General features: G+C 38.8%; 1 protein-coding gene across 3 annotated transcripts in view; it reads right to left on the reverse strand.

Moving 5' to 3' along the window:
- Window positions 1-998: 998 nt before the first annotated feature.
- Window positions 999-12,603, reverse strand: part of LOC104590109 (zinc finger CCCH domain-containing protein 6-like) — a 41,091-nt gene continuing 29,486 nt past the window's right edge. For all 3 annotated transcript variants that reach the window (XM_088889934.1, XM_010248646.3, XM_010248645.3), the window contains 3 exons: window positions 2,630-2,839; window positions 2,332-2,456; window positions 999-2,244 (listed from right to left, as the gene is read on the reverse strand). In XM_088889934.1, the coding sequence (XP_088746060.1) occupies window positions 1,272-2,244; window positions 2,332-2,456; window positions 2,630-2,740 (1,209 nt within the window). In that variant the 5' untranslated portion in view covers window positions 2,741-2,839 and the 3' untranslated portion in view covers window positions 999-1,271. The remainder of the gene's footprint in view (window positions 2,245-2,331; window positions 2,457-2,629; window positions 2,840-12,603) is intronic.

Genomic DNA, 12,603 nt, shown 5'->3' on the forward strand with positions numbered 1-12,603 from the left:
TATTCAAAAAAGTTGGGGTCACCAAAATGTCCACTCAAACGTAACCCCAACTTTCTTGAATGGAAGTAGCAAGGATTTTGGACTTTTAATTTTTTTTTTTTTGTAAATGTTTAGATGGTTGATAAAGAAAATCAAATGACACTCGAAGGGCATTTGTGCCTTTTTTAAATGTCACTTAACACCAAGTTAACTGCTAATTAATGGCAGTCAAGGTTCAAAGTATCGACACGTATCGACCCTTATCGACCGATACATATCGTTCTGGGAACCCTCCGAACACCCCTACAATGGGTGTATTGGAGGTCCGACCGGTTCAAGAGGTAGAGGAGACCTAACCGGCCCCCCTGAACCGGTTACAAAAAAAAAAGACCAAAATGTGTATCGATTCACCCGATACGCCCCTACCAGCATATCGAGCATATCGATATTTTGAACCTTGATGACAGGTACTGGATTGTCACGTTTTGAAAATTCAAATACTGAATTGTCGTATTTTAAAATTTGGAGACCAAAGTGACACTAAGCACAAAGTACAGGATACTAATTGGGAATTTTCCCTTATTAAGTTATTATATATATGTTAAACCTCCGACCCATAAACCTCTCCTTCCCTTCCCCTTTGAATTCTGATAAAATCCATGGTACCACTTTTATGATATTGATTGGTTACTACTTTTACGATACCAATCGATTGCTCGCAACTTACACAAGAAAATAAGTTATTATATATATGTTAAACCTCCCACGCATAAACCTCTCCCTCCCTTCCCCTTTGAATTCTGATAAAATCCATGGTTCCGCTCCGCTTGATTAGTTACCACCTTTATGATATTGATTGGTAACTACTTTTATGATACCAATCGATTGCTCGCAACTTACACAAGTTTTTCTTTGTATCATAGTCGAACCCCAGAATTCAAGTACAGTGAAGCTTTGAATTTTCCCTTGCGAAAAGTTTCAATACCAAGAAAAAAAAAAGAAAACCTTCCGCCGCAAGTTGCAACTAAATAAAAAATAGAAAACAAAGTTGGGTGATTAAATTTGAAAACCAGATCGTTTAATCACAATATTGATTGGAACTTGGAACACTCTCAACACCTGCACCTTCGATAATAAATTAGGTTTTGAAAATAATGCTGAGGGGAAAATAATGAAAGAAGGGGATGGATTCTATTTACTGCAAATGAATCTAAAAAAAAGTATAAAAGCCGGGCTGTCTGCCGTAGAGAAAATCCTGGGAACATGATTACATTAACTCTTAACGACAAGCTCTATGTTCTCCCTGTTATTTCCCTGTCCAGTTTCATTCTTTTGGCACTGGGAATGGGGGGTTGCTGCATGGTGCCAACCCGCTGCTGAAATGACGAATCATGCTGATATGCACAATTGGCCCCATGCCGACATCCCCTAGAGCTGTTGAAGTAGATGCAAGGCTTCGGGATCTTGGGTTTTGTGCTCTGTACTGGTTCTTGGTTTGCACTTAGAGTTTGAGGGCTGTGGCAATTACTGAACTGCGGAAGGGTGAGATCCTGAGCTTCTGGTCTTTCTCCCCCATGTTGTTGAATCAGGCTTTTATAGTAATTTACATCTTTGACGGGAGGTGCTTTTGCAGCAGGATTGGGGATTGGAACGACTCCAGGTGGATGTGGTCGTGGATTTAAGTTGGGTACCGCTGCATTTGTCACGGGGTACAAGTTTCCCGTTGCAGGGGCTGCTGAAAAGGGTAAATCTGATTCTGTCCTACTGATGTGGACAGGATGTGGGCCTGTCAGCGGGCCTAATGGGATCATAGGTGGTGAGCTTGGCTTGGGTGTGATTTGTGGATTTGAAGGTTTTGTATAATCCGTAACCAATTTCTCAACCAGCTTTGGGTTGCTCAGTATTTTAATGAGCAACTCATGGTCAATCAGACTTCCCTGCTCGTTGCTTCGCATGATTGCAGTAAATACTGCAGAGGCAGCAGCAACCACGTCAGGTTCTACACCAGGGATGGTAACAGAAGCAGGCTTTTCATTGTCTGCAAGATTTGGAGCAACTGTTAAGTCGCTTTTAGAGGTGTATGCAGATCCAGGAACCAACAGGCCTTGTGGAAAAACTGGCTGCTGCACACTCAAAGAAGTGGCAGTTGGAATTACAGAACTGCATGATGGATCTGGTTCTTCATCTTCGATGGGCGTGATGGGAATGATAGGAGTCTGACGATCATCCTGATAATAGTTCTCTATATCTGGTGAAACAGATGGGCTGCAAGAATGGATGAAATGAAAGTAGGATTAAAAGAACAGAAAAACCACGAACAGACAAGGTTGCAAAAGGAAAGACAATATGCACCTTGGAGGAATGGCAGAAGGGCGAGGATACACTGCTTCAAGCACTCGCATCTCTCTCTGGTTTTGAACTTCAGCCTCTTTGCTTTCTTCCCCGGCCACCACTTGCCAATTGTGATTCAACACAAACTGTGCAAATTAGAGAATAAAGGAGATGGTAATAAGATTGCGGTGTTTTGGATTCTAGAGCAGGAATTCAAACACTTCAATGGAGTAAAGTCTTGCTCATGAATTGCAAGGATGATGGGTTTTAATTTAAAATTGAAGACTCGGAAAGAAACATAAAACATAGGCACGCTTACTCTGGGAGGACATTTCCATTTAATAAGAGGGATCTGGGAGAATTCTTTCTTCACTTGATTAAAAGGTTGAGCACCTTCAAACCCAGGAGGAAGATGGTCATCATAGTTCATTCCACTTGAATGCAGTAGCCATGATGCCTTTGCTTGGAGGTGATCTTGAGCTCCGATTCCAACCTGTGAGGGAGAGTCCTCAGATAGGAACAACCTCACCTGTGTAACAGAAAGCATTAATTAATTTACCAATTTATGGTGATCATTTTGGCAACTGGTGCATAAGACCATCTAGCTAGCATAAATTTCAGAACTCCCAAAGGACCAAAAGACTTTGATAAAAAGATAAATTGTATTAAAAATTCCAGACTGAACCCTCAAAGACTCCATTCAACTGAATTTCTTGCATTTTCATTATATGAATAGTATGAATGTCTTTTTCTGTTGATAAATGAATAATAATTTTATTAATAATAAGAAATGAAGTGTACATTCACCCTAAGAGGAGGCTCGAGATGTTACCTCCCCTTAGAGAGTATGAATGTCTTGATGCATTATTTAGGACTTTGTTTTCAACCATTCCAAGTTTATCAAGAGATCATCTTTAATTTCCATGTCACAAGGATGGGCAATTAACCTAGATGTCTACAACAGCAAATTCTTGGAGACAGCAAACCATGTGAGATGCACTTCTTGTTAAATATGATAATTTACTTGATATATGTTATCGAAATTCAGTACACATCAATCAAGATCAAAGCCATATCCCAACAACTTGTATATAATGATTAATGACGGTACTAAACATTCATACAATTGATTCACAATTTGTGGCAACTTTCCTATAAAACTACAAATGTTAGCTAGGTCGACATTTTATATGTTTATTCCTAGAAAACTGCATTGATCTGAATTTGTAGGGGGGTCACATATAAAGAATCAAACATTTACTTGCAGGATAGAAACTTCATGATCCCACTAAATTTATAATTAGAAATAGATTAATTTTGAGCAATCCATTAGAGGACATTCAATCCAATAAAGGGCTTCAATATTATAAATCAACCTCTCCTGCTTTAATTTAAACAGCATTTAACATGTTTATCTTAGCTATCTCTTGCTTTAATTTAAACAGCATTCAACATGTTTCTCTAATCTCAGGAAAAGAAATTTGAACCAATGATTATTAAATATAATCAATCTTGGTTTAAGCATGAACCAAGTGCATTCAATTTAAATAAGCTGAAGCCATTGAAAAGAGTATCTTATGTTTTGGGGTTAACCCACTTCAGTTTTCCAAGGAAAGAAAATAGAACCAAGGAAATAAATCAAACAAAACCAACTTTCAATAAGCTCAGTGAAACATCATGGTCTTAGTTCCTTCTATTATGCTCTTCAAAAAATTCCCCAAGGAAATAAGCTTATAAACAAAGACCCTCAGGTAGAATATTTTTAGTGTTTAGTATGAGCCAACAAATTGGGAAGTTCATTCCCTCTTTGTGCTTAAACTTTGGCTAGTTAGTTGATACTTCTAAAAACTTCAGTATGCTATATGATAGAACAATACAAACATATTAGATTTTAGAACTTGAGTATCTTAAAAAAATTTGAAATCCCTTTTTGCACTTGGCAAAAAAAAAGGAACTAACAACATATCAAGGGAACTTACTCAGGCTATTCTCATGCCACAGTCAACAATTACATGGAGGTTCTACTTTAGCTCCATATATCCATCCCTGACAAGAAGGTCAATGATTGTTTTTTCGATGAATGGGAAGGTCAATGATAAATTGCAAAAGAATTATCCACTCAATAAATAAAATGAATATAACCCAAGATAGGTGGCCCTGAAAATGGATGTGTCAAAGGTCTATGATCAGATGGACAGAAAAATTCTGGAAAAAGTCAATGGATGGTTAAAACTTCATTCTTGATCCTTAATGGGGAGGTGGAAGAAAAATTTTGTAACCAAGTGCTCTGAAATGAAGCCTTTGTGGTTCTATTGTTGGGATGGAATTATGACCCAGATGCTGATTAAAACTAAAGCTGAAGTAAGGATAGAGGTATCAAAAATTCAAAATTAATAGACTGACCCCTAGCATATTATACCTGTTCTTTGCAGATTCTTAATGGCACTTTGGAAGGTAAACATATATGAAGTTAAGAAACTTAAGAGATTCTTGAGGAATTCAGAGATGTTGAAACAACAGATAAACTAATAAATATCAGGAATCTTATTTAGCAAGATTATCAACCATCAAGCAACACAGAAGAATACTAGATTGCACAATGAAGATGAGAATTGTGATATATGAAGACAAATACTTGAGTGCATAGTTGTCAAGGCAACGCCTAGGCGACAAGGCGCCCTTTGAAGCTCACCTCGCCTAATCGCCAAGCAGTTTTATACTTCCTACTATAAAATACTTTTTTATTCAATCTTTTTTGAGAATATAATTATAAAATAGACATTATTAAACTAAAATAATCATTTTGTATGTTTATATACTAATTTCTTTTTATTATTTTCTTATTTATTAGGGTTTGATCAATACAAACATTGCTAAATGCTGTATTGCACCCTCAAAGACTTAAAAACCTGATAAGTAAGGAAGAACTTAAAATTTTATCTAATCAACACATTTTCCTCTTCCATATATTCTTCTTCTACTACTACTACCAATACTTTTTATTTTCTTCTTTTCCTATAACAAAAATAAGGGTTCAGCCCCTATATTTTTTGAATTTTATTTTCCTTCTTCCTTTTCTTCTCATGAATATGTTGATTTTCTATTCAAGAGCATCCCCTTGGGATTCTAGCAAGGACTACAACAGCATCCCCCTAGAAAGCCATTCAAACTACTTTGCCCGTGCACTCTCTCTGGATCAGGTATGACTTGCACTTAGGCAACCTAATTAAATTCTGGGAACATGTTTGGGTTGGGGATTCCCCTTTGAAAGATCAATTTCCAACTATTTTTGCTATCTCTACCCTTAAAAATGAATCAGTTTCCTCCTTCCTAGTACCTTCTAACTCACCTTCTAGATTCGGTTGGAACCTGGGGTTGAGAAGAGATATAATGGAAACAGAATTAGGTTGTATTTCAGCCTTATTATCCATCATTGAAGGGATTTTCCTAGAGCCAACAAAGGAAGACAATAGAATTTGGACACTCATTCTCGGGCTCCTACACCAGTGCCTCTTTCTTCAAAGCCCTGATACAACCTTCTTCTGTTGGACTGTCATTTCCTATTAAAGAAGTGTGGTGTCAACCTATACCTCTGAAGGTTGGGAGTTTCTGTTGGGAAGCCTTTCTGGAAAGAGTTAATACAGGAGATTTACTTCAAAGAAAAAGACCCAATAGTTGCTTGTTTCCTCATTGGTGTGTCCTCTGTAAATCTGATGGTGAGTCTGGATACCATTTACTAATTTCCTGTCAGTTTGCTAAAGCTATTTGGGAATGGCTTACTTATTTGTTTGGGTACAGGTCGACTCCCCCTTTGAATGCAAAGCTTATTCACGTCCATGCCCAACTGCTCAACAAAAAGGGCAAAGTTCATGTGGAGATGTGTAAGGGCTGCAGTTTGTTGGACTGTTTGGGAGGAGAGAAATCGCAGATTTTTCTAGACAAAGAGAGAAGCTTGGAAGTAATATTGGAGGTTATTCACATTAGGGTGATACACTGGTTAAAAACTTTGGAATTGTTTGTTGATTTCTCAATTGATGAGATGCTAAGGAATTGGAAGGAAATTGCAGAATCAACTTCAGCTAAGAAAGCTTCAAGTTCTTGTTGGACCCCTCCACCAAGCAGCTTTATCAAACTGAACTTTGATGGCAGTAGTTTGGGCAATCCAGGGTCCTCTGGAATAGGGGGAGTGATAAGAGATGAAAAAGGGAATCTGTTAGCTATGTATTCTGGTCCAATTAGGGTGGGAGACTCCTTGAGGGCTGAGATATTAGGAGCTCTTAAAGGCATACAAAGGGTCAAAGACATGCACATTAAGAAATTGACCATAGAAGGTGATTCTGAAATTGTAGTGAACTGGTTAAAAGAGGACAAATCCAAGCTCTGGAACTACAGCAATGAAAAGAGGAAATTTAAGTGGTTGAGTAACGACATAGAAGTTAGTTGTACATGGGTAAAGAGAAGTGCAAACTCATTGGCAGATGGCTTAGCTAGGCAAGGGGTGAACAGAAACTCTATTTTTTGGGCTGTTCTGTAATTGTTTACGGTTTGGGTGTACATTGATGTATTAGTGAGTTAAGATTTTTTAGCTCCTTATCTATGTACTTTCTCAATCTTTAATAAAATTCACTGTTATTGATCAAAATATATATATATATGGTTATGGTACCTAGGGAACTACCCTAGGATCTATGTTTTTAACATAAAAAAATCCATCGCCTAGGCGACTAGGCGACAAGGCACCCCCCAGTCGCCTAGCCTTGCCTTGGCGCCTTGAAAACTATGCTTGAGTGCAAGGCTACTAATTGGAAAGAAGACGTAGAGTGAGAAGGTGAAGACCCAAGTTGGTTCAACAACAGAGTGAGAAGGTGAAGACCAGAACTATTGTTGAAGATGGGAAGGAACAGCTGACCCAAGTGGTGGCTCAGTCCATTAGGCTCCGTTTGGGAAGAGTGCAAATACAAATACGTATAGTGCATTCTGGCCCATGCAAATGCAAAGTTGGTTTAGTTTTTCATTGATAAATTTACTTTCTTGCCAAACGATTTTTAGTTGGGGTAAAATACAAAAACCTCCCCTCAAGTTTCTGACAATCATAAAAACCTCCCCTATAGTTTCATTTTAACAAATACCTCTCCTGAACTTTTGAGAAACTCAACAAAAACCTCTCTTCTGTCACCTTTCCAGACGGAAAACGTTAGACTGATGCACCCGTTTTTTTTTCAAATATCCATTCTACCATTTCATAAATTATTTTATATACAAAATTATTGAAATAACCATGTTTTAACTTGACAAAAATGTTAGAATATGACCTTTAAAGAAGGTTTTTGTCAAATTAAAACATGGTTATTTCAGTAAATTTGTATGTAAAATAATTTATGAAGAGGTAGAATGGGTATTTGGAAAAAAACTGGCTCATTAGTCTAATTTTCCGTCTGGAAAGGTAATGGCAGGGAGGTTTTTGTTGAATTTCTCAAAAGTTCAGGGAGGTATTTGTTAAAATGAAACTATAGGGAAAGTTCTTATGATTGTTAGAAACTTGAGAGGAGGTTTTTGTATTTTACTCTTTTAGTTGTAATGGGTGCAAATGCAAATCCCAAGATTGAAATACACCTTTTTAACACACCTTTAAGTGCAAAATTTGCATCCAAATAATGCAAATGCAAAGTTGGTTTAGTTTTGCATTGATAAATTTACTTTCTTGCCAAACAATTTTTAGTTGTAATGGGTGCAAACACGAATCCCAAGATTGAAATATATCCAAAGGTGGTAGACTAACTCTCATCAAGGCTACACTCTCAAACCTCCCTATCTACTTTCTCTCACTTTTCAAAGTACCAGTTAAGATAAGGAATAGATTGGAGAAAATCCAAAGACATTACTCTGGGAGGGAGGAGAAGATAAAGTTTGCCACTTAGTGAACTGGAAAACTGTTTGCAAGCCCAAAAAAGAAGGTGGGCTAGTGCTGATCAAGAAAAAAAGGTGGGCTAGGCTTGGGACACATCTCAGAAAGAAATCAGACTCTCCTTGGGAAGTGGCTTTGGAGGCTCAAGATGGAACAAAACTTTGTGGGCCTCGGTCATCCGCAGCCAATATGGTAGAAGCAGTTTGGGATGGGGCAACTCTCTTCCTTTACCAGCTCATTCCTCTCGAAATCCTTGGAAAGGTACTCTACAGTCATTTGCTTCTTTTTCTCCCTTTCTTAGATTGAAAACTGGAAATGGGAATACCATTAAATTCTGGACAGACCTTATGTGGGGAAATAAACCTCTCTGTGAAGCTTTCCCCTCTCTTTTTAGGTTAGTGCGTGATAAACAAGCTTTCATTTCTACAACCTTGATAAGAGGATCAGAGGGCCTCTCCTTCAATTTCAACTTCCATAGATGGTTGCGAGACTCAGAAACCCCCACAATTACTTCCTTACACTCATTGCTCTCAAAAGTTTTTATCTCTCCCTTTACTACCTTTTCTTTCTTTCAACATAACTGCCAACCCAACCCTCTCCATTTCTGGGCAAAGAGGTTTGGCTACCCACAGTCCCCCCTAGAATTTCCTTCATGGTTTGTGAGGCTTCTTGTGCAAAGCTGAATACCTGCGACAACCTCCAAAAGAAGTTTCAAGGCAAACTCTACATCTCTTCATCTATTTGTCTGATGTGCTATAATGATGGGGAATCTATTGGTCATCTTTTTATCAATTGCATTGTGGACAGAAGTCTTTGGCAGTTTTTTCTTGACTCTTTAGCAAGGGGCAGTCTCAGATGGACTCCCCCAAATTCTGTTATAGAGTTTTTCAACCCTTCACAAGGGCTAAAGATTAATGTGGGCAAGAGAGGAAGTTGCTTCTGGAAAGTAATTATCCATGCTGTGTCAAGTGGGACATCTGGGAGGAAAGAAATAGGAGATTATTCGATGAGAATTACTCCTCCTTGGAGACTCTTACAGATCATATCCTAGCTAATATCAACAGCTGGATGGTGAATAGTAAAGTTTTTGGGGGTATCAATCGGAGTGAACTGCAAAGGAAGAGGCCAGCTCTACTGTCAACCACTCCCTTTCACCCTCAGCCTTTCTCTAAAATCACCCCAAGAAGAATGTGAGTACTTTCTGAACTTTGATGGCAGCTTCAGGAGAGCTATGGAGGGCAGTTCAGATGCGGGAATAGGAAGGTTTGGTTTGTAGATCAAATGGAGAATTGACTAGGGCCTATAGTGGTCCTTCCAAGGCTGCTGATGCATCAGAAGCAGAGACTAGGATCCCTCTTGAAGGCATCAGAATTGCCAAGTCGCAACAGCTTAGTTTCATTGCAGTGGAAAGAGATTCAAGGAATGTTATAAATTAGGCTTCTGGACAGACACTTGACCCATGGACGCTCTCCCACCTGCTGTTAGAAATCAGGGAGCTCGCCTCTTGCTTGCATTGCAGTTTTAGATGGATTCCTAGAGAGTTTAATCAAGTGGCTGATAGACTTGCTAATCTGGGCTGGGAAGGGATATTTTGTATAGTGCACATACATTGCCAAATTACTAGTGGGCTTTGTCTTTTGTTTTTGTTTTGCTGACAAGACCTTGTACATTCCTCCCTTATTTAATGAAATCAGTTACCTTTTCTCAAATATAATATATATATACATTTTTAACATTGATCAACTTTGCTCTAATTTTGGATGCAAAATGCCTTGAAATTTATGAAAGTTGTCACTTTCAGTACATAAATGCATTCCTACCAAACACCAGCAAAACTGAACAAGAGTGCATATATGCACGGAACCAGCACTTGCACTCTTTCCAAACAGAGTCTTATTGTTTATGAAATTCCAAAAAAAATCAATACCCAGAAAAGTTCACAATGAGTTGGAAAAAGCCTACAGAAATTTCTGGCAGAAGCACAATAAGAAGGCAGTCAACACCATAAAATGTAAAAGATGTATAAAGAGATGGGGGGCTAGGCCTAAGGAGTTGGGAAATGAACATGACTTCAATGGAAAAATCAATGTAGAGAATAATTAAACAATAAGATCCATTATGGGTACATATGCTGAAATACAAGCATTCCCTATAATATACATTCTTCCAAGCAAAGAAACAAGGAAGTTTGGATTTATATAGGCCTCTAGTCTGCAGCTTGAGATAAACCAAGGACAATATTTGTTAGTTGGCAGGAGATGGGGAGAAATTAATGTTAAAGTAGACCCACAGGTCCTTGCCTCAAGCAGCAGTCTTATATAATCAAATAGATAGAGAAACATATAAAGAACTTGATATGAAGGTAAAGCATCTGTTCAATCCTGACACTAAGCTCTGGATCAAAAAGATAAACCCACCCAGAGGCACCACAAGTACATAGCACACTCTAGTGAGGAATATCAACCAGAAACAACTCACAAGATCAAACCACTTGGGAACAATTTACTTCCAGCTGGATAGTGATCTAGAAAACCAAGGTCCCATTTCACTTTCAGCCGTTTTTCAGAAGATTAGTGCTTACATGAAGCATGAGTTTACAAGGAAGAAGATCAACCCTGTTGGCTGTGCAATGGCACTAAGAAGAAATGGATCGCCTTCCAACTCATTGTACATTTGCACAATCAGTATATGGTTTACCCTTCAGCTTCATATTTCACCAGATCCACAGAACAATGATGTCTAGCAGTAAATATCTAACTAGATCAACTCATTACCTTTTCCTAAACAATAACAAGTTTATAAGAAAAGAGTGGTGACACTGAGACTAATCTGGGACAAAAAGAACATTAAAGTGATTAGTAACAAGAACCCGGGCATCCAAATTATCATCCAACAGATTCCCTAGTCTCTGCTAGATGAAGAGGACAAAAATGAGGCTATCAAAGTCAGAAAAGTAGAGACAATGTGCACAAATACAGCAAAGTGCACATACCATTCCGAATCAATGTTTTAAAATGCGAAGGCGTGACGTGAGGCATTCCACTACCTAGAGGCATGAGGCATAAGCCTCCCGAACACAAGGAGGTTTAAGCCTCCTTGAGAGGAGGGGGATGAAAAGGAGGATCTCACTTTTCTTTATTTTTAATAAAAATCTTTTACAGTAAGAAGAATGAAGATGCATAGCACTAGTTGAAAGGGGGGGTCTTTGAAGCGAAGGTGAGTGAGCTGAAAAACCAAATTGGGCTGCATTGAAAGGGGCACTTGGGGGGGGGGGGGGGGGGGGGGGGGGGGGGGGGGGGGGGGGGGGGGGGGGGGGGTCAGGGGGCAAAGCCCCTGGCCCACTTTCCTTCCCCTTATCTTTTCTTCCCTTCCCTTTTCTTTTTTTCTCTTCTTTTATTCTCTTTCTTTTTCTTTGTATTTCCCATTTCCTTTCCGTTTTCTCTTTTTTTTTGTCTTTTTATATTTAATGTGCATGAGGCATACGCCTCTTGCACTTGAGGCGCACGCCTCAAAGGTATCAGTGCCTCTGGCATACGCCTCAGGGTGTTTTGGGGGCACCTTGCTTGGAGGCGCGCCTACAAGCATATACCTTCCACGCCTTTTAAAACACTTCTGAATATATACAATAATATATCAACTCGTTTTATTGATGGAACAGTTCACCCTGAATCTAATGATAAACCAACTGCAAATATACTGTTTAATAATGAGCACCATTGTTTATGCAAAGTAGACAATATTATCACTTCTCCATGCACCCGGGAAGCCGAGTGTTGAGATATCTTCATGGCTCAACACTTTTTTTTTTATCAATAACCACAGAATTCATTAATATAGAAAAAAGTTACAGGGAAGGGGAGCTAAAGATACTTAACTCCCCAGAAAAGAAATACAACTGATTTAAACACTCAGACCCTTACAATTGAGCCCAAAACCCAGAATTCTAAAAACTCCTTGCCTAGACAATCCATCAGCAAAAAAGTTAGCATTTCTTTTAACCCAAGTACATAGGACTTCCATATCCTTAATCAGCCACTTGAATTTTCTTTTCTCATTGCTGTAGCTCCACATCTTGGAAGTGTCTTCTTTTAGCCAATCCACAACAATCGCAGAATCTCCTTCTATAAGCAGTTTCTTGACTTGAATTTATTTGGCCCTTTGTACCCTTTCCAACACTGCTAACACCTCAGCCCTCAAGGAGTCTCCCACTCCAATTGGACATGAGAACATAGCTATTACATTACCTCTCTCATCCCTTAGGACCCCCCCAATACCCGAAGGCCCTGGATTCCCCATGCTACTGCCATCAAAATTTAGTTTGATAAAACCAGGAGGTGGAGGGTTCCACATGAGATTCAAAGTCTTCTTCCTTGTAACTGAGCTAGCAA

This window comes from Nelumbo nucifera, chromosome 6, assembly GCF_055504915.1.
Source record: "Nelumbo nucifera cultivar China Antique chromosome 6, China Antique-T2T, whole genome shotgun sequence".
In the NCBI taxonomy this organism is placed as follows: domain Eukaryota; kingdom Viridiplantae; phylum Streptophyta; class Magnoliopsida; order Proteales; family Nelumbonaceae; genus Nelumbo; species Nelumbo nucifera.